This window comes from Adiantum capillus-veneris, chromosome 24 (assembly GCF_014529385.1).
Source record: "Adiantum capillus-veneris isolate H3 chromosome 24, ASM1452938v2, whole genome shotgun sequence".
Taxonomy (NCBI): Eukaryota; Viridiplantae; Streptophyta; class Polypodiopsida; order Polypodiales; family Pteridaceae; genus Adiantum; species Adiantum capillus-veneris.
The window spans coordinates 85,251,280-85,278,043 of NC_140954.1; the positions used below are offsets into that span (position 1 = coordinate 85,251,280).

The 26,764-nt window shown below is 43.2% G+C and overlaps 1 protein-coding gene across 1 annotated transcript; it reads left to right on the plus strand.

Annotated features, from left to right (window-relative positions):
• The first annotated feature begins 572 nt into the window (after positions 1-572).
• Positions 573-2,693, plus strand: LOC147426701 (uncharacterized). Its single transcript, XM_086499078.1, has 2 exons — positions 573-1,272; positions 1,411-2,693. Exons 1-2 carry the CDS (start codon positions 640-642, stop codon positions 2,356-2,358), a joined length of 1,581 nt encoding a protein of 526 aa, XP_086355204.1. The 5' UTR covers positions 573-639; the 3' UTR covers positions 2,359-2,693.
• The last annotated feature ends 24,071 nt before the right edge of the window (positions 2,694-26,764 follow it).

The following is a 26,764-nucleotide window of genomic DNA, read 5'->3' on the forward strand; positions in this document are numbered from 1 at the left end:
AAAAAGCATTTTTCCAAGATCGTTAGCACATACATGATACTACTACTGGCTCCGCTAATATTATATTCATCGGATACTCGTCAGATTCCAGTTCTGAGTTGAGATCTCTCTCACTGTAAAAGGCGGATGAGGAGTTCGAACGCATGACATAATTATGGTACGACCTCACAATGTTCTCGTAGCCAACACAGCATGCAACAGGTGTTGCGATGTTGAGCACAATTCCCTACATATAAAAAATAGCCTGAACCTCCTGCACCCCCATAGCTGCCAGTTCCCTGCGCGACAGGATGCAGAGCAGCATGTGGCTGGAGCATGAGTAGCTGAATTCGCATCGCATCTCACCCCTCGCTCAGACGTTTGTCTGCAAACTTCGACATCTCCCATTCAGCTTCGAAATGAATCTCGCGTGATTCTGTCGTTTTTCCGATTTTCCCCAGCTGGGTACCCCCTACCCTACTACTAGTTGTTTTTAAATGCCAACACGATAAGTCTCGACTCTGCCTTGTTTCCTCCGTGAAAAACCATAGAAAATGTGGCATCGTAAAACACAGTTGGAGCCTGGAGGTTTGGGAGCGCTGTGTCGGGAGTACATCACCAGGAGGACGGATGTGACATGATTTAAAGCGAAGGCGATTTATGAGCTCGACCGGTGCTACAATACAAAGCGAGCAGACAACAGAGCTTCATCAGCCAGCTATGGCGGATGTTGAGGTGTTAATCATTGGTGCAGGCTTCTCTGGCCTTTGCATGGCCATCAAGCTCTTGCAAGCAGGCTACACCTCCTTTGTCTTGATCGAGAAGCATGCAGACGTGGGCGGCACTTGGCTCCTCAACCGCTACCCGGGCTGTCGATGCGATGTCCCTTCCCACCTCTACTCCTTCTCCTTCGACCGTAACCCCCGCTGGACCTCCATGTACGCTGATGGCGACGAAATTCACCGCTATATCAAGGATTTGGCTTCCCGCCACGGCATCCTCCCCCATGTTCACTTCAACTCGGTCGTACTGTCTGCTGTTTGGGATGATGCTGCTGCCCTGTGGAGCGTAGAGATAGAGGATCAGCATCTGCCAGTGGTAGTTTCTGATCATTCCCAGCCTCTCCATAGGCCTGTTGTCAATCCACGGCAAACATTGACTATTTCTGCACGGTTTGTCGTGCGTGCGATTGGAGGGTTGCATATTCCGAATTATCCTGCGATCAAGGGCATGGAGAAGTTTGCAGGCCCTGCATTTCACTCCAGCTTGTGGGACAGCAGCATCAATTTAGAGGTAAGGTCTGAGAGTCAAATTTATGCCAAGTATTTTGCATGGTAAAAAATGTATGATCAGACTATAGATATTGCTGTGGCAGAATTAAATCCTTCTCTTTTGGTTCTATGATGAGAAAAGGGAATTAATTGGGTGCAGGGCAAGACTGTTGCTGTGATTGGCACCGGAGCTAGTTCCATACAAATTGTGCCGGAGATCGCCCCCATCGTGAAGAAGCTCTATGTTTTTCAGCGAAGCCCGCCATGGATTCTCCCCAAGCGGAACTCAACGATCCCACAGAAATGCAGGCAGCTCTTCAAGCAATTCCCCTTCCTCATGTTCCTCTTCTCATGGCTTCTCTTCCTGATGCAGGAAACGGTAGGGTGTCTGCTTTTGGCCTCAAAAGGTATGAGGAGGGTCGCCCAAAAGGCCGCTTTGAGGCATATGCATGGGATAATTGAAGACCGGGACATGAGACGGAAGTTGGAGCCCAAATATGAATTGGGATGCAAGAGGATCCTCCTCTCTAGCTCATTCTACCCTGCTCTAACTCGCCCCAATGTAGAGATAATCGCCGATCACATTCTAGAAATGCATGAGAACAGCATCCTCGTCGGCGCGATGGGCGGACAAAAGACGCTCTCTCTTCGGACCGACATTATTGTCTATGCAACAGGTTTCGATCTCGTCCCTCCACTTCGAGTTGTGGGCACCTCTGGCTTAGAGTTCAATAAAGAGGGCTATTCCTCTCTCTTAGGAACCACCAAGCAAGGCTTTCCCAACTTTTTTACTCTCTTGGGCTTCAACACGGGTGCCGCATACACATCCCAGCTCCTAGGAATTGAGGCCCAAGTGCGTTACACCATGAGTTGTCTCACCTTGATGAGGGGCCTGGCTCGCTCGATAGAGCCTCATGGTGCTAGCCAGCGCCGATATCAAGATTTCCTAGCTCGTCGCGTACCGGCAACGGTGTGGACCTCCAAGGGTTGCAATAGTTGGTACCTTGATCCCAACACAGGCCATCTTTGTAGTCTTTGGCCTGGTTCCACTTTAGAATTCATATATAGGTTATGGTCAGCTAAACCTTCAGATTATTGCATAAAATGAACCTTTTTGTTCAAGTTGCTCAAGTATGCTTTTGCATGATTGGGAAATTTTCACAACTTTTAGCGTAGTTACCGGCAAAAGCTTCAAATTTTGACCTAAAAACCGGGAGAATTTCAGGTTTCCCCTTATTTTCTTCGGTTAGGAAAAATGTTTTTTTCTAGCCCTGCTCGCATCAAGTAGCCTACATTTGTTTAATTTGCTTATTTCACCTTCACAACTCTTGGCACGGACATGGGCGGTCTGCGTGATTCCAAAGTTCCGGCCAATCGCCACATGTTGTTACTGGGTACGATTCTGCAACCAATTAAATGCAACAAGCAAGGGTCAAATGACTAGCTTGTGTCTCATTAAGAATTTTACATTTCACTACCGACGTGTTTGTCGTTCTGCACGGGATCTGCGCGGTCTGCCAACAAAAAAAGACAATCTTACATTTCATCTACATAAGTTTTTTGACCTGCACTTTGCCATCGTAGTCAAAGAACTCAATTAAAGGCTTGGGGGTGCACCTTCAAAAATGTAAGTGTGCCACATAAGTTCAAAATAAAAGGGTATTTTATTTGGCAAAAAAATTGAAAAAATTTACAGGATTACATTCTCAAAGGGCTTTTTTTTGGTACTTGAAGGCAAAACCCATAGGCTTCTTCAGGAAAAGGCATCATTTAGCATGTTAGTATAGGGATTTTTTAAATACTTTTTGAATGCGTGTGATACTTTTCTAATGACATGTGGAGTTGAACTCAAGACCTGTTTTGAGTGTGTGTGTGTGAGAGAGTGAGAGAGAGAGAGAGAGAGAGAGAGAGAGAGAGAGAGAAGTTTTGGTGTAATCTCACCTACAAACATTCAAATTTACTTATATAAAGCTAAAACTAAAGTGCTTTATTAGCTGCATTTATGTTAAATTAAAGTCAAGCTAAATGAATTAGAAAAGAGCATGTCTAGTATTGTCCTTGACTTCTAGAAAAGTATTACTCCTCTGACTCGTGCTCATTATAGTGTGTGCGTTCTTGTCCTTCGTACAAGAATGTGCCTATTAATTAATGCTTTTGTCATTTCAACAATTAACAAAAGCATTTATCCCTAAACAAAAAGAGAGAGAGAGAGAGAGAGAGAGAGAGAGAGAGAGAGAGAGAGAGAGAGTGCTTTGTTTTTATAAAAGCATGTCATCTTTGCTTTTTGACTTGGTACAATGCCTAATACATTGCAATCACGACGTCCCAATTTTGCTACATGTACCTCACAGAAAAACCATAAGAAGGGTTAGACTTTATGTAAATTGATGACCGGGATCATTTGTTGCATGAATTTGAAATATGCAAGTTTCCTTGCATGGGAGATTTTGCACAGTCCTCCCCAAATTTATAATACTCACGATGGTGTGAACTTTTTAGTGCATTGATTTCTCTGTGTTTTTGATACCGAGTAAAGAGTTCAAGGGCTTTTACGTACCATTCTATTTCAACATTCATTGCCAATTGTTGTTGTTGTAAAGACTGCAACGTTTTCAACTAAACCTTTGTTAATGAGCTTGCAGGCATGCTTCATGGCTTTTATTGGTATAGCGTGCAATCAATGCATTCCAAGAGATTTCACTTAAAACATATATGTAAATTGAAACATGGCCAAAGGCATTCACATTCGATACAACGTTTCCTCACCACAACCACGGTTGGGCTTATCCTGCAATCTAGACACAAAACTCATCAAGAATTTTTTGTGCTTTTGAAAGGGCACCATGTTTGACATACATATCAACCAAAGCAAAGCATTGTGAGAGGCCTCTTTGCATCCAGTAAAAATGACTGAGTGCTCCCTTGCCACACCCCGAATTGGTACATCTCGCAATAAATGCATTCTAAGTGATGACATTCTGAATGAGAAGCCATGGAGAACTTCTCGCGCATTCGTAAGGGTACCACATTTGGCATACACACTCACCAATATGCTCAAGTAACCCAGCTCGCTGTGTTTTCTACTGACTTTGTACATTCCTTATTCTGAGCATAGGCTTTTAGTTCGCCATTATAAGAGCACTTCAAGAGACTTTGTATGGCATACTTTGCAGCTGGTGACTGCAGCTGAGGGATTCCTTGCCACATCCATGTCGGGAATATGTTGCAATCAACGTGCTCCAAGAGACAACATTTGACAACAAAAACATCACACATCTTCCTCAACCAGCCCTCGTTGGGCATGTCCCACAATCAACGCACTCCAAGAGACCACATATTGCACAAAAATATCATCAATAACCTTTTTTGCTTTTGTATGGGCACCACATTTTGCAAAAACCCTAGCCAATGCACTCCAAGAGACCACATATTGCACAAAAATATCATCAATAACCTTTTTTGCTTTTGTATGGGCACCACATTTTGCAAAAACCCTAGCCAAGCACCATCAAGGTGCAAGCATAGGTGCTTGCATGCGGGGAGAGAGGCCATCCCTTCGCATCTAGGGCATATCAACCCCAAGGTTCCTACCATGGCCATGAGGTAGGAGTCCTATAATCAACTCATTCCAAGAGATGACATATGACATAGTTTTTTTGTGCTTTTGTAAGGACTCCACATTTGGCATACATATCGGCCAAAGTATTGCCAAACATATCTTAATTTTCCAACAACCCCTAACAAGAAATCGCATCGTGAATTCTCTCACCCATGTGAAGACCTTGCATAAGGTCACCTACCACAAGCCTGCAAGATGCAAACATAGGTGACAGCATTTGGAGAAAGGTCTTCCCTTCACATTTTGAAAGGGCATGGGGACTGAACATGCTAATCTCCACCCAGCCATGCCCTATATAGGCCCTTGGCCTGCTAAATATAGGGACCCCCTTGACTGCATGTCCATCCTGGCCCTTGGCCGTGACTGGTCCTACCCTTGTCCTGACATTACTCCCCCCTTGGAGAAGCGTTTTCGTCCGTGAAAACACAAGTGATGGTATCTTCATAAGAACACTAATGTTTTCTACCGTAACATCCCTCATGGATCCAACGGTTCATTTGAGCGGAACCCGGTTCAGTAGGAGGCCCAATGAAACCAAGAGTAACATCTTGATTTTCTACATTGTTGTCCATTTGTAACGATCTGATGGTACCGGTTCCTATCAAAACATAGTGTGTAGACTCCATTTAGAATGCTCATGAGCATGGTAAACGAGCTTATCACAACAAAGATGTACCAAAAAGAGTACCTCTTGTCACTTTCCAACATTTGGAGAAAGGTCTTCCCTTCACATTTTGAAAGGGCATGGGGACTGAGCATGCTAATCTCCACCCAGTCATGCCCTATATAGGCCCTTGGCTTGCTAAATATAGGGACCCCCTTGACTGCATGTCCATCCTGGCCCTTGGCCGTGACTGGTCCTACCCTTGTCCTGACATTACTCCCCCCTTGGAGAAGCGTTTTCGTCCGTGAAAACACAAGTGATGGTATCTTCATAAGAACACTAATGTTTTCTACCGTAACATCCCTCGTGGATCCAACGGTTCATTTGAGCGGAACCCGGTTCAGTAGGAGGCTCAATGAAACCAAGAGTAACATCTTGACCATTTGTAACGATCTGATGGTACCGGTTCCTATCAAAACATAGTGTGTAGACTCCATTTAGAATGCTCATGTTCTACATTGTTGTCCATTTGTAACGATCTGATGGTACCGGTTCCTATCAAAACATAGTGTGTAGACTCCATTTAGAATGCTCATGAGCATGGTAAACGAGCTTATCACAACAAAGATGTACCAAAAAGAGTACCTCTTGTCATTTTCCATGAAAGTAACTTGTTGACATAACTCATCAGCCAAGTTTAAGTCCTTGACTTGTTCCCAATTTTCATCAGTAAACAACCCCACCCTAACGAGTGTGCAAGGTTGAGAACCTGAGTTATATACATGAAGAGACTACACCTAGTTGCAAACATGCTTTAACTTATAGTAAGCAAACTCTAAGTAGAGCAATAAATTCTTACCGATTGAATCGCTTGGTGCTAACGTACGCACTTTACATATCCTTCAACACCAGATTACACTTTATAATCTGTCTATCCGCTTGGATAACTGATAGTACTGAGGTGTGTTCCCTCACACTTTGTAATCTGTCTGTCCCCTTGGATAAGTGACAGTACTGAGGTGTGTTTCCCCCACGGTTTACAGACAGTCTTCCCAGACGATTGGTAAATGGGGAATCACAGTAGCGTATAACATTGTTGAAGAATCAACAATGTCCGGAATAACCATCGTGGTTAACTTGAAAAATCCACAAACACTCAAACCGAGCCATGACCTCTATTGGTGAATAGTAGACCCAAAAGTAATCTCCTAGAGATATTGTACATAGAGTGAAAAATGCTTCATAAGCAACAACTTGAAGAATATGCATGCCGTTCGAAATCAGCTTTTGCTAAACACTAGGGCCCATAACACCTAGTGTGCATGCATTTAGCAAGAAACAAATCTGAACCTGTATATCCATGGTGATCTTTATAAATACTTATGGAAAATGTGATGTGCGTAGCACACATTAAAAAAGAATGTAAATAGTTCTGAAAAGAAACTAAATACTTTCAGTTGCAATCTTTTGCAAGCCTTGCTGAAACGTCTGAATGGCAATAGAAGGTGAAACATTGATCACTTCTAGGTACAGACAATGAAACTTTTTCATTAACCACTTATAGCGTTGCTATATGTATAAACAACCATCTGTAATGTTGTTTAGCAATACTTGTAGCTGAACAAGTCATTCTAAGTATCCGACAAGTGTTGGCCACTGAAATTGCTCCTGATACGTCGTGCTGAAAATGGTCTAGAAAACAGATGTGACCAGCACCTAGGGACATTGTCGTGACACATATTTGAAATAGGGGGCACCAGTCTCAGTTCCAGAGACTCATATTCGCCACATGTGGAATATGTCTCAACTAAGGATGTCTGAAAAAAGAACATCCTTCAAGTACAAGATGTACTTGTGTGTGGAGGTATGCGACAAGAGTGAGAGGGACCCTCATTCATTGCTCCACACTGGCTAAACTGAACTCCTTGAGTTCCTAGACCATGTTGTATCCCATGTGACAACATGTGCCAAATTGAACCCTACAAGTAGGTTCGTAACAGCATAAGGCAGAAAAATAAATTGGACACTTGGCCCAAAATACTTTGTGCCGACATGCCCTTGGCATGGCTCTGTAACATTCAAGCGTACTTATACGTCTTGAAAAACCAAGCAAAGCATACTAAAAATGGAATAACACCAAATCAATAGATGCGTACCTGGAGATTTGAACGTAATTTTCACTTACTCGTATTCAAATTAAGAGGAGCACATCTCCAACCTGAAAAAACGAACAGCATTGCACTGGGAACCCTGGGTGTTTTCATGGCAATTGAAGCCCTTGGATTAGAATCTACATAGTCAAACCCCTTGGTAAGACTCTTTGTAGAAACTGCTCAACTAGCAGATAACGATAACCAACATAGTCAACCGTGTACAAAATGATTGGAATCAACTTGAAAAGTGTGTTCATCCGCTATCGCGTGGTAGATTGCGGAATTCTTTCCTTGAAAGTATAACTGGGAGAGATCAACTGTGATCCTCAATGCAGATCAAACTGTGATCCTGTTAAGTATGGAGCCTGATTTACCCTTGTAATTTTCTATGGAAAAGCGCACATTTGAAAGGCCCCCATTATGAGGAGAAGCCATCATGCGTGAAGGACAATCACTCACTGGAAACCAAAATTTTTACGGACAAGAATCAAGAATATTCCTTTTCGTCGGAATATTATGGCCGGACGGCGGCCGAAAAGTGGTCGGAAAACAACCGATCGGTTGGCCGGTGGCCGGTAGTCAATGGCCGATGGCCGGTGGTCGGAAGTCAATGGCCGGTGGCCGGTGGCCGAATTCAAAAGCGGACTTGTCTTCTCAAGGGCGGCCACACATGGGCGGATTGGAGGGTCCGATTTGGACTTATTCGCACAAGGGCGGCTACACATGGCTGTCTCTCATAAGAGAGGGCAGCTCTTTTGGCCTATAAAAGGAGGCCATTTCTACACACATTTCATAGTGTGAAGTTGATGCAACAAGGTGAGTGTGAGGTGGTGAGAGTGAAGCAAGGCGGGAGCTCCATTAAGGGTATAATCCCTTTGTAAACTACTTCTTGTTTTGAAGTACTAAAGCCATTGAGTGGCTGCTTTCCCGTGGACGTAGCCCACATTGGGTGAACCACGTATATCGTGTGTACTCTCTCTGTCTTTCTCTCTACTCTATAATCTCTTGTTTGTGAAATCTATCTCTCTCCATTAAGTAATCTACTCAAATATCTATTTAGCTACGTCTTATTTCCTGACAACTGGTATCAAAGCAAGGTTTGCTCGTAGCTAAGTTATCTCAAGGAAAGGATTCCTTGAATTGAGTGGGAGTTATGGCGGAGGAAGGGAAGCTCAAGATTGAGAAGTTCAACGGCAAAAACTACCAACATTGGAAGATGCAGATTGAAGACTATCTCTACCAGAAGGACCTCTATCTGCCACTAGGCGGTCTTGCAAAGAAGCCCGCAATGATGGCAAATGAAGCATGGATTGTCCTTGATCAAAAGGCACTGGGAACAATCCGGTTAAGCTTGGCGTCAACGGTGGCCTTCAATGCTTTGGAGATGAAGACCACGGAGGACTTGATGAAGTCACTTGACGACTTCTACGAGAAACCATCGGCATCCAATAAGGTATTTCTTATGAAGCGCTTGTTCAATCTAAAGATGACAGAGAATGGTTCAATTGCAGAACACCTAAATGACTTTAAAACAAACATAAGTCAACTTCGATCGGTGAAAATCAATTTCGATGACGAAGTGCGAGCTCTCCTTATACTATCATCTCTACCGGATAGTTGGGACAGCCTTGTGATGGCTGTAAGTAATTCTATTTCTAGCACAAATACTCTTAAGTTTGATGATGTTGTGGGTGTTCTCCTAAGCAAAGAAATGCGAAGGAGAAGCACAAGAGAATCATCAAGTGCTGCATTGTCAGTAGAAACAAGAGGAAGGCCTAAGGAGAGGTTCAAAAACCAAAAGGGCCGTGATCGCTCAAGACGGAGAAAGTCACGAACAAAGTCAATTCTTGAATGTTGGAACTGCGGCAAGAAGGGCCACGTCGAGAAGGATTGCTGGTCCAAGAAAAAGAAGGAGACTGAGTCTCAAGACAACAAGCCAACATCGGAGGCCAATGTGGCAGGTAAAGTAGAGCAAGATGCTCTAATTCTCTCATTAGACAATGTGTCTAATTCCTGGATAGTAGATTCCGGGGCTTCATTCCATGCGACACCACACAAGCAACATTTCCAAGACTACACCAAAGGTAATTTTGGGTATGTATACTTGGGAGATGATGAAGCTTGTGAGATTGTTGGCAAAGGTACAGTTTCTGTCAAAACTGCTAACGGAAATGAATGGAAGCTTAAAGATGTTAGGCATGTTCCTTCTCTTTGCAAAAATTTAATCTCTACAGGACAATTGGACGATGAAGGTCACAACATTGCATTCGGAAACAAACGGTGGAAGATCTCAAAGGGATCTTTGGTGGTTGCCAAGGGAGAAAAGGTCGGTACACTTTACTTGTGTACTGTTAGCATGCAACCTTCAGCTTGTGCAGCAACTACAGAAGTTGGCAGTGCAGTGTGGCACTACCGGCTTGGGCATATGAGTGCCAAAGGAATGCAAATCCTTCAAACAAAGAAGCTTCTACCAGGTTTGAAAGAAGTGGACTTAGAGTTCTGTGAAGATTGTGTTTATGGTAAACAAAAGAGGGTAAAATTTCAATAATCAGGAAATGAAAGAAAAATAAAAAAGCTTGAGTTGGTTCATTCTTATGTTTGGGGTCCAGCAAGTACACCATCACTTGGTGGCTCATTGTACTATGTAACATTCATAGACGATGCTACTAGAAAAACATGGATTTATGTCATGAAGAATAAATCCGATGTATTTTCCATATTTCAAAGGCGGAAAGCCTTTGTGGAGAATGAAACAGGTACCAAGGTTAAATGCCTCAGATCCGACAATGGAGGTGATTATTGCAGCCAAGGTTTTGAAAGCTTTTGTGCTAGCAATGGCATTCGGAGGCAAAGGACAACCCCAAGGACACCTCAACAAAATGGTGTTTCGGAAAGGATGAACAGGACAATCATGGAGCGAGCACGAAGCATGCGGCTACATGCAGGCCTACCGCTTGAGCTTTGGGCGGAAGCTGTAAGTACGTCTGTGTACTTAATCAACCGGTCACCCTCAACGGCATTGGATGGGGGAGTTCCAGAAGAGGCATGGACAGGTAAACCGGTGAATTATGCATTTCTCAAAGTGTTTGGGTGTGAGGCTTTCATGCACATAGATAGAAGCCTAAGATCAAAGCTAGATGCAAAGTCCAAAAAGTGTTTCTTCATTGGCTATGGAGAAGGTGACTTTGGGTATCGCCCATGGAGTCCTGAAGATGGTAAAATCTTAAGGAGTAGGGATGTAATTTTTAACGAACAAAATATGTAAAAAGATTACTTGGAAAGAAAACAAACAAAAGAAATAGGTGATGAGTACATGGAGCCTGAGGACGGTGAAGACTCAAGGACTGCAAACTGTGACAATGTGCAACAGCGTCAACCAAATGAGGAGCCTCAACCTATTCCCCGAAGATCTACAAGAGCAAGTAGACCTCCAGAAAGGTTTGTTCTTTCCTTCAACCATCTCTTGATCTCAGATTCTGGAGAGCCGGAATCATACGAAGAGCTATGCAACATGAATCCAAAGAAGAATGGACGAAGAGCATGCAAGTGGAGATGGACTCACTACATCGCAACCAAACATGGGAGTTGGTTGAGTTGCCTAAAGGTAAGCGGGCACTTCAAAACAAATGGGTGTACAAGCTGAAGGAAGAAGAAGGTGGGAAGAAAAGGTACAAGTCTAAGCTTGTGGTAAAAGGGTTTTCTCAAAAGAAAGGTATTGACTTCAATGAAATATTTTCTCTTGTTGTAAAAATGAACTCAATTAGGCTTGTCTTAAGCCTTGTGGCTGCTCATGATTTAAATCTTGAGCAAATGGATGTAAATACGGAATTCCCTCACGGTGACTTAGAGGAGGAAATCTACATGCTTCAACCAAAGGGGTATGAAGTAAAAGGTAAGGAGAAAATGGTTTGTAGATTAAAGAAGAGCTTGTATGGTTTAAAACAAGCATCAAGACAATGGTACTTGAAGTTTGACAATGCTAACATGCAGGACATCAAAGACCTAAAAGAGGAGCTGTCTAAATCTTTTTCAATGAAAGATTTAGGTGCTGCAAAGAGGATACTTGGTATGAAAATATCAAGGGACAGGACGGAGAAGACAATAAAGCTATCTCAAGTAGATTACATCAAGAAGGTACTAGAAAGGTTTGCAATGCAAAATGCAAAACCAATTTCTACACCTTTGGCTGGTCATTTTAAACTAACGAAGGATATGTGTCCAAAGACACAAGAGGAGATAGCCTATATGTCTAAAGTTCCATATGCTGCAGCGGTAGGTTCTCTAATGTATGCTATGGTCTGGACAAGGCCAGACATTGCACATGCAGTGGGAGTTGTGAGTAGATTCATGGACAACCCAGGTAAAGAGCATTGGCAAGCTGTGAAGTGGATACTTAGGTATCTAAAAGGGACAACAACAAATGCTTTGTATTTTGGAGGAGCTGATATTTTTCTAGAAGGGTATGTTGATGCAGATATGGCAGGTGACAAAGATACTCGAAGGAGCACTACTGGCTATGTGTTCACGGTTGGAGGCACAGCAGTAAGTTGGGCTTCAAAGCTGCAGAAAGTGGTTTCACTTTCTACCACGGAAGCAGAGTATGTAGCAATGACGGAGGCAAGCAAAGAAATTTTGTGGCTCCACAGATTCTTAGAAGAGCTTGGATTCAAACAAGACAATTGTGTCTTGTACAGTGATAGCCAAAGCGCTATTCATCTTGCGAAGAACTCAACCTTTCATTCAAGGACAAAGCACATTGAGGTGAGATATCACTTCATACGCACTCTTTTGGAAGAGGGACAGCTAAAGCTAGGAAAGGTGCATACAAGTGAAAATCCTGCAGACATGTTTACAAAGGTGGTCAACAAGGAGAAGTTGAGCTTTTGCTCATCTTCAATCGGCATTCAAGGATAAGAAGCTAGAATGGAAAGTAGCCACAGGTTTGGTTTGGAGATGAGTCTCCAAGTGGGAGATTGTTAAGTATGGAGCCTGATTTACCCTTGTAATTTTCTGTGGTAAAAGCGCACATTTGTAAGGCCCCCATTATGAGGAGAAGCCATCGTGCATGAAGGAAAATCACTCACCGAAAACCAAAATTTTTACGGACAAGAATCAGGAATATTCCTTTTCGTCAGAATATTATGGCCGGACGGCGGTCGGAAAGTGGTCGGAAAACAACCGGTCGGTTGGCCGGTGGCCGGTAGTCAATGGCCGATGGCCGGTGGTCGGAAGTCAATAGCCGGTGGCCGGTGGCCGGAAGTCAATGGCCGGTGGCCGGTGGCCGAATTCAATGGCCGGTGGCCGAATTCAAAAGCGGACTTGTCTTCTCAAGGGCGGCCACACATGGGCGGATTGGAGGCTCCGATTTGGACTTATTCGCACAAGGGCGGCTACACATGGTTGTCTCTCATAAGAGAGGGCAGCCCTTTTGGCCTATAAAAGGAGGCCATTTCTACACACATTTCATAGTGTGAAGTTGATGCAACAAGGTGAGTGTGAGGTGGTGAGAGTGAAGCAAGGCGGGAGCTCCATTAAGGGTATAATCCCTTTGTAAACTACTTCTTGTTTTGAAGTACTAAAGCCATTGAGGGGCTACTTTCCCGTGGATGTAGCCCACATTGGGTGAACCATGTATATCGTGTGTACTCTTTCTCTCTCTCTACTCTATAATCTCTTGTGTGTGAAATCTATCTCTCTCCATTAAGTAATCTACTTAAATATCTATTTAGCTACGTCTTATTTCCTGACAGATCCTTAATGCCTATGGGGTGAAATAGTTGGGTCTTACCCAAGATCTAACAATGGCTCTTAGCCAGTCTGTGTGTGTGTGGCTTCTAGCTCTTACGGCCATCAGCGGTCAATCGATAAACCGATGAAAACTAATGTGAATGGCATCTTGTCCGATGACGGTGTCGAGTAGCACTCCATATGAAAACTTAATATTTCAACAAACACGAACGATCTAAATTTGATAAAGAAAGCATACCTTCAACATGAATTGGCTACCGGCACCAATCGTGTCCTGTCGTAGAATATGTCCGTGCCAGTAGGCATGTTTGAGGCCGGGGTGATCGGTCTACTGTTCATGCTTACTCAAAGCCTTGGAGCTTATTTGTAGCCTTTCATGTTGTGCCGGTTGTTGCTTGCCAAAATGCAATCCTTGCTCAACTTGCTTGAATTTTCTCCACCTACTGACCCTTGGAATGACTATGTTTTACCAAGTCGTTGCTACCATGCAAACATGCCATCGATGCCATACTTTACCTTAAAGCCTTGTTTGGCATCAATTGTATCCTAATCCAAGTCCTTGACTTTGGTTTACAGCTGCGCATGCCTTGCATGCATGTTGGTTCGTAGCCTTGGCAAAATTGTGTTGCATATTTTACACCATCTTTGCATAGGCGTGGTCAATTTGAAATTGCTATCGATTGCTCAAGAATCAATCTCTGTAGATTTGTGAAGTTTTCTGAACTGGCGGAGCTGTAGAAATTCTGCAAGCTTGAGATCCTCGTCGAACCACCCAAGAAGATGATGGGGGGGCCGACAGTGGGCACCCCTACTTAGCCTTTTGTCTTTTGTTCCTTCTTATCAAATGGCCTAAGGTCACCATGGGCGGCCCAATCGGAAAAGAAAACCCTGGCTCAGAAAAAAAAACGGCATCGCCGTCTGCGCAGAGAAAGATGTGCCCTCCCTACCCGTTGCGTTGCTCATCTGGCAGCGCGTACGTGACGAGAAATAATCCATCCCCTGCTGCAAACACAATGAGAGAAGGAGCGACCAATTTTGCGATGGCCATCTTCACACGCCCCCTCCATGCAAGGGCTTACTCCCACGTTAATCGAGTTTGCTTCCTTGCAGTAGGGTCTGCTCATGAAGTATGCCCATGGTCCTCCACACACACACACACACACACACACACACACACACACACACACACACACACACACACAGAGTTTTCGAAAGAGAGGGAGAAAGCGAGAGATCCACGCTTGAGAGAGAGAGAGCTCCATGCCTTCTTCTCCGCCTTGGCTCCACCTTCCCCCTTTCTCTCTACCTTGCTCTGATACCAGTGAAAGGCATGGGGACTGAACATGCCAATCTCCACCCAGCCATGCCCTATATAGGTCCTTGGCCTGCTAAATATAGGGACCCCTTGACTGCATGTCCATCCTGGCCCTTGGCCATGACTGGTCCTACCCTTGTCCTGACACATTTGGTCAAAATAGGCCTCACCTTTCTTGCCACATCCATGTTGGGCATATTCTACAATCAACACGGATATGTGCCCTCTAGGGATATGGACAATTGTGAGTTGCATCGGCTACTCATTTGGTGCCATCTAGGGATGAATAAAGCTACTAGATTAAGGAATATCTAGGGTCTCCTAATTATGATTTGTGTTGCCCTAGTGTGGAATATTTGTCCCTTCAAGACACATGTTGTGCTTGAGTTTCACTGTACATTCTTTGTAGTGCTAATATAGCATCTCCACTCACATTGTGAGTATGGAAAAAACAAAAAATTGTGTCCTCTATATTTATGCATACGTTATGTAGTATGTTTTGAAGGAGAGGAGTCGAGAGCACAATGGAAGAGGAAGATGAATATGCACACACACTCACACACACACACACACACCACCATATCCACACACACAGGTTGGAGGGGGAGAGCCGACACACACTGTGTGGCCACTTTCTTCTCTATCTTATGCACTTAGGCACAATACACACTCGTCTTTATGTTAGTGGCTCACACAAGTGTTTAGCTATACACTTAAGGTTAGTAGCAGTTAGTGATGGGCGGTCGGCCGCGTGGCCATTAAGCCTAACATTCTCCCACTTGATGGCCAATGTGGGAGACCATGAGAATAGAATCACGCTTCACCCAATGCCCATCAACTCACGATAGTGCTAAAACTGATGACTAGAGAGACTTTTAGTGAGTGCATCCGTTGTGTTCTCTGACGTAGGAATCTTCACTAAATCAACGCTCTTGTTTGCCAAGCATTCACGACTGAAGTGATAACGCACATCCATGTGTTTTGTTCTGGAATGAAACACTCGATTGTTAGCCAAGGCAATAGCACTCTGACTGTCACAATGAAGAACTGGTGTACACTACTCCAATTTAAGATCTTTCGCTAGGAGAGTAATGTGCATACCCAAAATGTGATTGGCTTCATCCAAATCTTTCATGTCAAATTGGCTTTTCAGCTTGGTTTTCAAGTCAGCAATGTCCTTCTTGGAATGACCAGCAATAAGCATGTCATCTACATAAAGGATAAGCATAATAATTTCTCCATTGGGTTGTCTTTTCACATAAAGACATGGATCCTCATTACTGCGCTTATAGCCTAGGGATCACATAGATGCATCAAACTTTTGATACCATTGTCTGGATGATTCCTTCAAGCCATAAAGACTTTTCAAAAGCTTACATACCAAATGTTCCTTGCCCTTTAGAACAAACCCTTCAGGTTGCTACACATAAATCTCTTCCTCGAGATCACCATGTAAGAAAGCTGTAATGACATCCATTTGATCAAGCTCCATATCTTCAGAGGCAACCAAATCAAGAAAAATTCTTAGTGTGGTCATCTTGACCATTGGAGAAAAGATTTCTTGGAAATTGACACCATATTCTTGCTTGAAACCTTTGGCCACTAAATGAGCTTTGTAATTGTCCAGAAATGGTCAGGACGTCGTACTAGCCAAAAGATGCCTCCATAAAAAGCGTACAATGGCAGTATCCACAAAGCTGCACAAGTCTGTCACAATGCTCAAACCGGCACCAAAAGCATGTGCATGCAAAGAAATATCCCTGTGGAGAGTCAAACTGCTCTCAAAAGAGCTCAAACACTGTCAAAAGTGCCAACATATGCATGTACGCATAAAAAGTTGCTCCCATTGGAACCAGAATATCGCAAGCAGTAAAATTTTTAGCTTGTGAGTCAATGTTGATGACGTAGACAAAGCCAAAATCGAGGCCAAGAAGCATAGTGGAAGCTAACCAAGCCGCTCTATGTACCTGTACCTGGGCCACACCTAAGGTTCAAAAGCTACGAAGGCTAGGAGTCATCAAGGAGTAGGCTTTACTCAAGGAGGTAAGAAAGCTTCTAGCAGCAGGTTTCATTTATCCAGTGGATAATTCAGAGTGGGTCTCTCCCGTTGTTGTCACTCCCAAAAAGAACGGCAAGTGGAGGGTGTGTGTGGATTACCGTCCACTAAATGAGGCAACAAAAAGAGACCACTTTCCTCTCTCATTTCAGGATGAGATGCTAAATGAAGTAGTTGGTCACGAGAAGTACACCGTGTGTGATGGCTACTCAGGTTACTTTCAAATAGGGATTGCATTGGAGGATCAATTGAAAACCTGTACCTATATCTGTACCTGTAGTCAAAGAAGACAATGTCGTCAAACTCCCACTATATGTGTGTATGAGGAAAATCCAAAAGAGGCGTGGGATCTTGTAGATGGAAGAGACTGCAACAATGGTATTTGTAATGGCTATGAGCCGTGGGCTCTTGTAGATGGAAGAGACTGCAACAATGGTATTTGTAATGGCTATGAGCCGTGGGCTCTTTTAGATGGAAGAGACTGCAACAATGGTATTTGTAATGGCTATGGAAGCCTTCTACAATACAAACTACAAAGAAGAGAGCTGAAAAATGTAGCTCCTTAACCGTAGCTCAAATGAGGTTTTTGATGGCACAAATGGCTCCGAAATGGGGGTAAAACCTCAGGACAGCTCAGGAAACCTCAGGACACCTCATGGAAACGCTCTTGGAATGCTGAATTTGCCGATGCCAAAGTCAGAACCCTGTTTGCACTCTTGAAAATACGCGCAAGCATGCAAGCGATTTTGGAAATGCACTAGCTCTGATACCAAATAAAGGAAAGGAGTCGAGAGCAAAGCGGAAGAGGAAGATGAATACACACACACACCACCATAGCCACACACACAAGTTGGAGGGGGAGAGCCGACACACACTGTGTGTCCCCTTTCTTTCTTCTCTATCTTATGCACTTAGGCACAATACACACTCTACTTTGTGTAAGTGGCTCACAATAAATGCAATGTAGGGTTAGTAGAAATTAGTGATGGGCGTTCGGCCACATGGCCATTAAACCTAACATACTTAACCTCTAGGAGGAAATAAATATGGTGTCATTAATAAAGAGACTTGCTTGGTTGGTTGTGTACTCGACCTCTGTGACCCGGGTCATGGATTCGAGTGCGGTCAACAACCTTGTGCACTCATAAGGACGTTGGTATAGAAAGCCTAGCCTCGTCGATAAAGGACACATACAAAACTTGTGGGATCAACGGTTGGAGATGGATCAGCCGCCTAACATACTTAACCTCTAGGAGGAAATAAATATGGTGTCATTAATAAAGGGACTTGCTTGGTTGGTTGAGTACTCGACCTCTGTAACCCAGGTCATGGATTCGAGTGTGGTCAACGACCTTGTGTGCTCATAAGGACATTGGCATAAAAATCCTAGCCTCGTCGATAAAGGACATGGGAAAAACTTGTGGGATCAACGGCTGGAGATGGATCAGTCGTTGATCTTCCCTAATGTAAAAAAAAAGTTTAGAGTTCCCTGTGTTGCGTCGACCCCTTGAACCCACAATCTACCCCTCCACAGCCTTGAGCTCTAACCACCTGCGCTGCTGCGCGTTGTTGAAAGCAATGCGTCTTTGCACGATCAAAAACCTTGCCCCCCCTGCTGCGTCGATCGGACGACCCATATGACGCACCCAGCTGATAAGTCGCCCCTACCATAGATCCCACGAGTCCCACCCCGTGTCACTTATAAACGAGGAGAGCCTAAGATTATGGGCTCAATAAGAATGAAGAGAGCTTGTGCGCTCATAAGGACGTTGACATAGAGAGCCTAGGATTATGAGGTCAATAAGAATGAGGAGAGCCTAAGATTATGCAACAACCGAAGGTTTAGTGTAAAACCTCCTCCAATTTTGAAGCACCTCTAAAGTTAAAATCCAAAGGTAAGAAAACCTCCAAAGTTTGAAGAATTTAATGTAAAAATCTTTAAATATGCTCCATTTACCTTTAAATTTTTCTATATGTGCCTTTTAAAAATTGTTTTTACAGCATCGGGGGAGGGGGATAATCTCAGTATTTTGAGAAGGAATGTGGACCCTTATTCATTTACAAAAAAAACTTTATCACTAGGCTATAATGCCACTTCCAAAAGACTCCCGAAACAGCGAAGCCACCAAGTCAGGGGGGACTGTCACTTTGTCGCCACTTGGCCTCTTGATTTTTTCAATACTTTCTATTTCCTGCCTTTGCAACACTAGTATCCACTTTAAGGGATTTTTGAATTTTAGTCCGAGGATGTGTTTATTAGGTTATGTGTTTTTTTGGGCCTTTTTTGGACCCAAAAAAAACTTCCCCACATGCTATTTGTACCAGGTTTCCTTTCTTAAGGCATCTCCCTAGCTTGCTTATGGGATAAACTAACGGAGAACTTCCCATAAAGTTAGCTGATGTGAAGCATCCCATTGCTTTAAAAAAAACTAGTACAACGGCGCAGTGCTATGTGAAGGAGGGCATACACACTTGCATGCGCTTATATGCAGATTTAACAGCACCATGGCTGACTCAGCCAGTGCTGTCAAATTCCATGTCATTAACACTACCTTGTCTGCATGAGACAACAGTACTTTAGGGCATAGTAGCTCTGTGCCCTAGCTTCCCAACCTAAACTTGGCTAGCTCTCCCAACTTGGACACTGACCTGTAGTCACCTTGCTTGCTAGAGAGAGAGAGAGAGAGAGAGAGAGAGAGAGAGAGAGAGAGAGAGAGAGAGAGGCCTTTTTGAATAGCAATGCCTAAGAGGTTGTGAGAGGTAATTGAGAGCAATGTAGAGTGCACAATATGCACAACTATTGGGATAAAAAAAGATAGCGAATGTTAAAAAGACAGTGGAGGTCGCATTTGTTGACGCGTGCCTCCTTCACTAGCAACACCTATCCTCTCTCTCTCTCTCACGATTTGTCTCTCTCCCCTCCTATCCTCCATGCTCCTACACCTGAGTCTTTCTCTCTCTACATGGACACAAAGCCAATGATTTGGCACTCATAGCAATGTACTCTCTCTCTCTCTCTCTCTCTCTCTCTCTCTCTCTATATATATATATATATATATATATATATATATATATATATATATATATATATATATATATATATATATTCCCCTTCCACGGGCTTCTCATCTCCAACAAAGCAGTAGGGCGATCTTGATCTGGCATGGGCGATTATGTGCATTGCAAAAGCTCTATGCCTTCGTGGCCTTGAAACGTTCACCTACATCTTGGCGTGAGCTTCAACCCGCAGCAAAGAGGCAGAGATAGAAATATGAAAAAACAAGGGTCTTTGAAATGTGTGTGGCTAGACCCAGCGATTGCAAGCAGAAAAGGACCATTTTGGTATTTGAGGTATTTAGGGAGAGAGAGAGAGAGAGAGAGAGAGAGAGAGAGAGAGAGAGAGGAGAGAGAGGACGCAGATTGTGGACGAGCAGGGAGGATTCCTTTGAACGTATGCACGTGGTGAGGGTACCCTAGGTGGGTGGGAGAGAAAGAGAGAGAGAGGGAGGACGCAGATTAGATTGTTGTTCAACATCACTTGAATTTTAAACGTGAAGCCTGCTTAGATAGGGTACAGATGGCTTGAAACCTTTGCAGGGTACCTTGTAATTTGCAGGGCAGGCACGCCGGCTCAAAGCCCTGACACGTGGCAAGGCATCCACTGCTGCTAGTACTTCCGCCTCTCTCTCTCTCTCTCTCTCTCTCTCTCTCTCTCTCTCTCTCTCTCCCCCCCCCCCTCAAAGTTCCTGCAATCTCTCTCTCAGTGAGCTCAATGCATGGGCTGCAGGGCACACTGCCGGAGCCTGCTGGATTGAGGAGCTCTCGCCACATGTCGGGAGGGTAGTGGGAATCCCTCCCCCTTTTATAATAGTATAGATACTAGTGAGAAGTTGGTTGTGGATGTCATTGTAGTGTTTGCAAAAGCGTGTCCCAACTTTTTTTTTTGCAAAACTCACAATTGTGAGTCATTGTATTAGAATTCCTTCAAGAAATATACAAATCCACCTCAAGCTCATGCCGAGCCTTGAGTGACAGATACTTACATTAGAGCCTAACCAACCATATCGAACTATTAATAAACCTTTACATGGGATGGTTCGATCGGATGGCGAGACTCGCTCTAATCCAATCATTTGAGCTTTGCCCTTTTTCTACCACAAGTATTATTTTCTTACTTTCTTGTACTATCTGGGAGAAGCTATCCATAGTTAGGTCACTGTCAAAAACTTGGCGGTTCCTGGCCTTCCAAAGATTACTAAAGAAGCAATATTTGACAATTTGAGTATAGACTAGCAATGCAAGATTTTGAAATGTTTCCCACCAAGGCACAGATCCTTCTTAAAGAATCCTATATTTCACGTTCTTTGCATCCATTTCCAAACCTTCCCTGCCAGGCCCCTAATAGCCGGGCATTCTATGAACAGGTGGACAAGGTCTTTGCAAGTCAAACTACACCTTGAACATCTATCAGATTCGATACCATGTGCCTGAATCTTGACACCTATCGGAAGATCCCCGCACAACATCTTCCACAAAAAAACCTTCATGAACTGGAGCCACTTCCGGTTCCAAATGTTCTTTGTGACTTCAAGCCATTGAGCTTCCAACCATTTCAAATTCCACTTTTTGTTCAAGGGGTTGAACCAATCAGCCTATCGACCACTGTTCAAAACATACAAAGAATACGTTATGTTAGAATTTAAAAGTATAAATACCCATAACTATCAAACCTACAAGGGAATGCAAAAACACTTCTTGAATCCACGATCGTCGATCTCGGGCTCAAACATAGCCTCATTGCGAATGTGCTCTGCATGATCACCCTCCGAGTTGTCAGACGCTGCATCTTGTGGCCTCACGTATGATGCTTGAGTAAAGCGCCTACAAACACATCTATTGGGTTGCAAGATTGTTATCTATTGTCCAGCATCAGAGTCTGATGAGTTGTAATTGGAAACAACTTGATCTATAATAGATGGGTCAAACTCGCCAAATTTGTGAACGTACTGTGAAGAAACGAGTCTTGTCCGTCGTGCAGCATGTTTGCATTGATTACAACGGCATTAGATCCTTATTGAGGGATAGACGTTTTGTTTGGAAAGCCCCACATCGTTGTCACTACTTATAATGAATGTAAAAACCTTATAACCTGAACATAAATTTAATCTTCTATTGGCATCATCCGTCTCTTATCTCTCTCTCTCTCTCTCTCTCTCTCTCTCTCTCTCTCTCTCTCTCTCAATCTCCCTCACAATCAAGAAACCATAGATCACACTGCAAACTACCTCAAATTCTCTAGCCATGTTCGATCCCCACACACCTCGGTCTAAAGATGCACGGAGATCCGGACCACCAGGTTATAATCTCGTCTTTATTGGTCAATGCCTATATTTGTGGGTACAAGAAATCTACTGCTCTCTTAAGAAACTGCGACAATCCTTTTTGTAATGGCCCTTTTTGTGGCAATGTTAACACTGACATTTTTGGCATTGCATTCTCTACTAGAGTTCCTGTTTTCACTCAGACTACGAGGATTTTGCTCTCTACTTTTTCTTTTGTTCTCGTTTTTGTCACGACCTCTTTGCTTAGTTGAACTGCCAGCCATATATGCATCTCCATTGATAAGCACCTTCAAGAGATTTATGCCAACTCTCTTCCGTGAGCAATGCATTTGTGATATTATTGAATACTAACTTGCCATTGAGAGCTGAATTGCTGATGGCTGTGCAAAATATGTCCCATGAATTGGGTAGAGAGCATGATAGGAATATAGACTTGAATTTGTTGTCAGACTCATTAAAGCCCTGAGATGTCATCTGACTGAACATGGAGTTGAACTCATTTAAGTGTCCAGAAACTGTGCTACCTTCTTTCATGGTGAGCTTCATAAATGTTTTCATGAGAAAAACTTTGTTGGTGGATGCACTTTGTGCTCCCATGCTGACCATAAGCTATCCCCTAGATCCTTGGTTGTCGTCTTTCCTATGATATTGAAGAACACTGACTCGGCTATATGATGACGTATCATAGCTATGGCTTTCACATCCAAAAGCTTCCACTGAGCCTATGTCTGATAGACCTTTGTTAGTCAAAACATCCTTCATGCGCTCTTTGCACATGATGAAGTTGCTTCCATCAAACTTGCAGATGAAATACTCCTCCTTTTCTGAAGAAGAAGCTATCACTGACAAGAGGGTTTGAGAGGTGCCAAACTATGACGAGAAGCTGCAAAAATCTGGGCAAAGTAAACTTTGTATCGGGAGAAAAATCTCAACCAAAATAGGCTCAAAAGTGACAACAATGAAAGTCACGACTCGCTGGAAAATTCCAGCAGAGTCTCCTTTGTATGAGGAGTCAAAACTCAACGCAAAAAACGCATAGAATTTGCCAACTTCACTAACTTGGCATTAAAAAATTGATGTTGTCACTGCCAATAGACCGACATACACGTCTCCAAGCATAAAATCCAACCATATACATATCCTATGGCGAGGGTACCGTAATGGGGAACTCCAGCTACCTGTATCACCGAAGGTATCTCCACATTCAAGCATACCCCCAGCTCAAATAAAACCTCATACGAACGACCCTCTAGACACTAAGCAAACCCAAAGATGGGATCTTTCAAAACCAAGTCTCAGAAATGGCGGAGAAACTGCCAAAGTATCATGCCAAATTGGCGCCAAAAACATACATAGGTAGTGATCGCAACTCAACGTACACAAACATGCACGAAAAGTGTTGCATGCAATAAACAAGATTCCTATGGGGATATCTAAGAGCTCAATAGTACTGTGTGTGTTCAAAAGAACATGAATCTGTCAACGCATGGCCATCCGCAAAGAAACAACTGCCAAAATGACTGTTAGAAGTGCCCATGAAGGTGTTGTGCATGTAGGTGTATGTGGGCTCGGGAGCCCCTTGTAAACATGCGCGATGCTAATTGTCGATGCTCGAAGTTGATGATGCATGAAGCTAATTGTTGACGCTCGAAGTTGATGATGCATGAAGCTGTGAGAGATTCTCTGTCTCTTTCTCTGGTCGATGCCGAGCTGATCTCCCTATCACCGAGAATTTGTGCACACACACGTGTATACACCAAAAACATTGGGCTTCTCAGCCTCTCTCTCTCTTTCTCTTTCTCTCTCTCTCTCTTTCTCTTTCTCTCTCTCTCTCTCTCTCTCTCCGGTCTCGATGCCACTGATAAGCTACCTCTTGTTGAATGCCCAGCGCTACCCAAGCCCGCATAGCAATCCAATTCTCTTCTTACTTTTGCTTGCCTTGCTAGATGCTTCCTAATCACAAGCTTTGTATAGCTTTCGGTTGTTGAGATCTTGTACTGTCCCAGGGTTGCCGAATTCCATTTAGCACACAAGCATTTAAAGGTTCCAAAGCTTCTAAGCCTCCAAGCTCTACAAAAGCCTCTAGCGCTGCTAATGCCCATTTGGTTTTCACGTTTGTTGCAGCATGGTCTTTGATTTCACAAAACCTCCATTTTTGAGTGCAGCCCAATTTTGTGTGTGTGTGTGTGTGTATAACACCACCACACACCCAAACTCTCGGACTATGTACGCGAGCTCAGAAGCTCTCCAAGCTCACCTTCAAGATTTTCTCTGTCGTAACTTTCTCTGCTCTAATGCAAGCTCTCAATTCTCTGCAGATTCTTGAGAAGTCTTCAAGATTCCATCTCTTGAAAAGAGGCTGCGCATGCTAAGGAATCCACTCAAGCTCTGATTCATTTTGGATCTATTTCCGTTGAGCTTAAGCTGCAATGGTCAAGCACCATCTTTCCATGCTCTTAGTGTCGTGGATCATTTTGGTGGTTTAGATGATTGTATTGAACTCTATTGGAACTCTGATGATACCTCTGTAGCCTATTCTTTTTGAACTCTAGAGAGATTATTCTTAAGGTGTTTATTTCATAATCATACTTGAAAAGAAAATCCCTCCTAAGCAAATCACTTATAAACAAACACACACACACACAAACAACCACAACCCCCCCCCCCCCCCCCCCCCCCCCCCCCAACATAACAAAACACACACCATCCTAAAAGTACCCTTCTCTATTGAAACTAGAAAACTTAACCCCTCAATTTGAGGTCAACACACACTTGCAGTTTCCTATTTTTCTTCAACACAACCACAATTATTGATACTCAATTTATGTGCTCAAGCATCCACCCACTTACCCATCGTTTCCCACTTGGGAAAACCTAACGCTTGTTGGACCACCAAACCTAATTTGCATTATATCTTTACACATAATACACTCCTATGAGGACCCAAGATCTACTCTAACCTTTCTTCATATGCTCAAACTCATCCATCTTATTGGTTTTTGCTCTTGACACAGGTTCATGTGTGAAGCAAACAATATGTACTTTTTTCTCGATATCCACTTGCGCTTGTACTAAACTCTAGATACTTCACTATTTTTGCTCAAGTGGCTCCTCTAATTGGTAACAAATCTATTTTAGCTTGCCTATTTCTTGCCAAATGTTTGGCCTACCTTGGAGTATACCCACTTGACTATCTCCCTACTAGCACTTGTATCCACAATACCTATAATTAAATTTTTTTTCTCTGTGTAAGGTTTTCACCTTTTTGTAATAAAGAAAATGTGTTATAAATTCAACTTAAGAATATGGAATACACAAATCAGCAAGTCTCGACCTAAAAGTAGTTGCAATTGGTATGTTTGGAATCTTAAGCATAGCTTTAGTTCAGCCACAAAAAAAATTGAATCAAATTTTGGAAAGGAACTCATCCTTGAATCTATAATGTATGTTTTCTCTACTTATAATTTAAATAAGTGGAAACCTTGGTAGATATTATATCACATGGGATAGAAGATAGTAAACCACATGACCTGGCAAATATCTTATCAGATGGATCAGATATTTCCAGTTGAAGTAGTAAAACGAAACCCAAGTTAGCAAAATTGAAATTCAAGTTGGGCAAGTGCTAGGGGGGATATTTTGACTTACCTCGGGACAAATTTAGCAACCTTGGGTGCTTGGGAAATCTGGGGGATTGCTTGGAGAGCTAGGGGTGCTTAGGCATAATCCTTGCTTTCTAGAAATCTATAAATAGGCTGGGAGAGCTCAATGTTTTCCTCAAACTCAGAGACCCTGACAAATTCTTCTCTGGTTTCCAAGACTTGTTCAAGTCAAGTGCAAGTCCGTGGGGACAATATCTCTCTCTCTCTCTCTCTCTCTCTCTCTCTCTCTCTCTCATCCTCTTCTCCCTTCTCTGCTTTCACACCATCAGCTATGGATTGCTGACGGCTTCACCCTCCCTAGCCATCCTACAACTGGTATTAATGCCTCAAAGGCTTGTGCTTGACAAGCATCGTGGGAGCAGCCGCTTGCAAAGGATAGAAGAGGTTCATCGACCTGCACAAAATTCATCAGAGCCACTATCAAAATAGGCTGCCTTGGTACGTTGGTGAAACTTTCACACAGGCTCTTCTACTAAAGCCCCTCCACATCTCGAGGTGAGCATCTTTGCTGATGGCACTATCGTCTGATTATAGAGTTTGACTCTTTTTTAATTCCATATTGTTTTCAAAAGTGGTCATTTTATTTAAGCCCTATCCAAGAGGGCATTCACATTGTGCTAATCACCTCCTATTTGTGCATCCGCACTCCAAAAACAATTTGGCCACTTTTCGCAACAAAGCGACATCCATTCTCATATTCCTTAAATTCGGCATCAATCGTTACCAACTCTTTGAAGAAGGACAAATCAAATTCTAAGATTATCAACAACAGTCGTTGTACCGAGAAACATTTGAATTCAATATCATTTTCGACTTGATTTTGAGTTATTTGACTTCAATGGCAGTGGTCATAATAGAAAATTATATTGAGAATGGCATCGAAAGTCGACAAGTTCAACGGGTCTGGCTTTCACACTTGGAAAATAAAGGTAAAAGGCTATCTTATGCGAAAAAATATGTGGAGTGTCATGCAACCTCTTTCAACGGACGAAGCAAGCACATCGGCTGCAGTTAT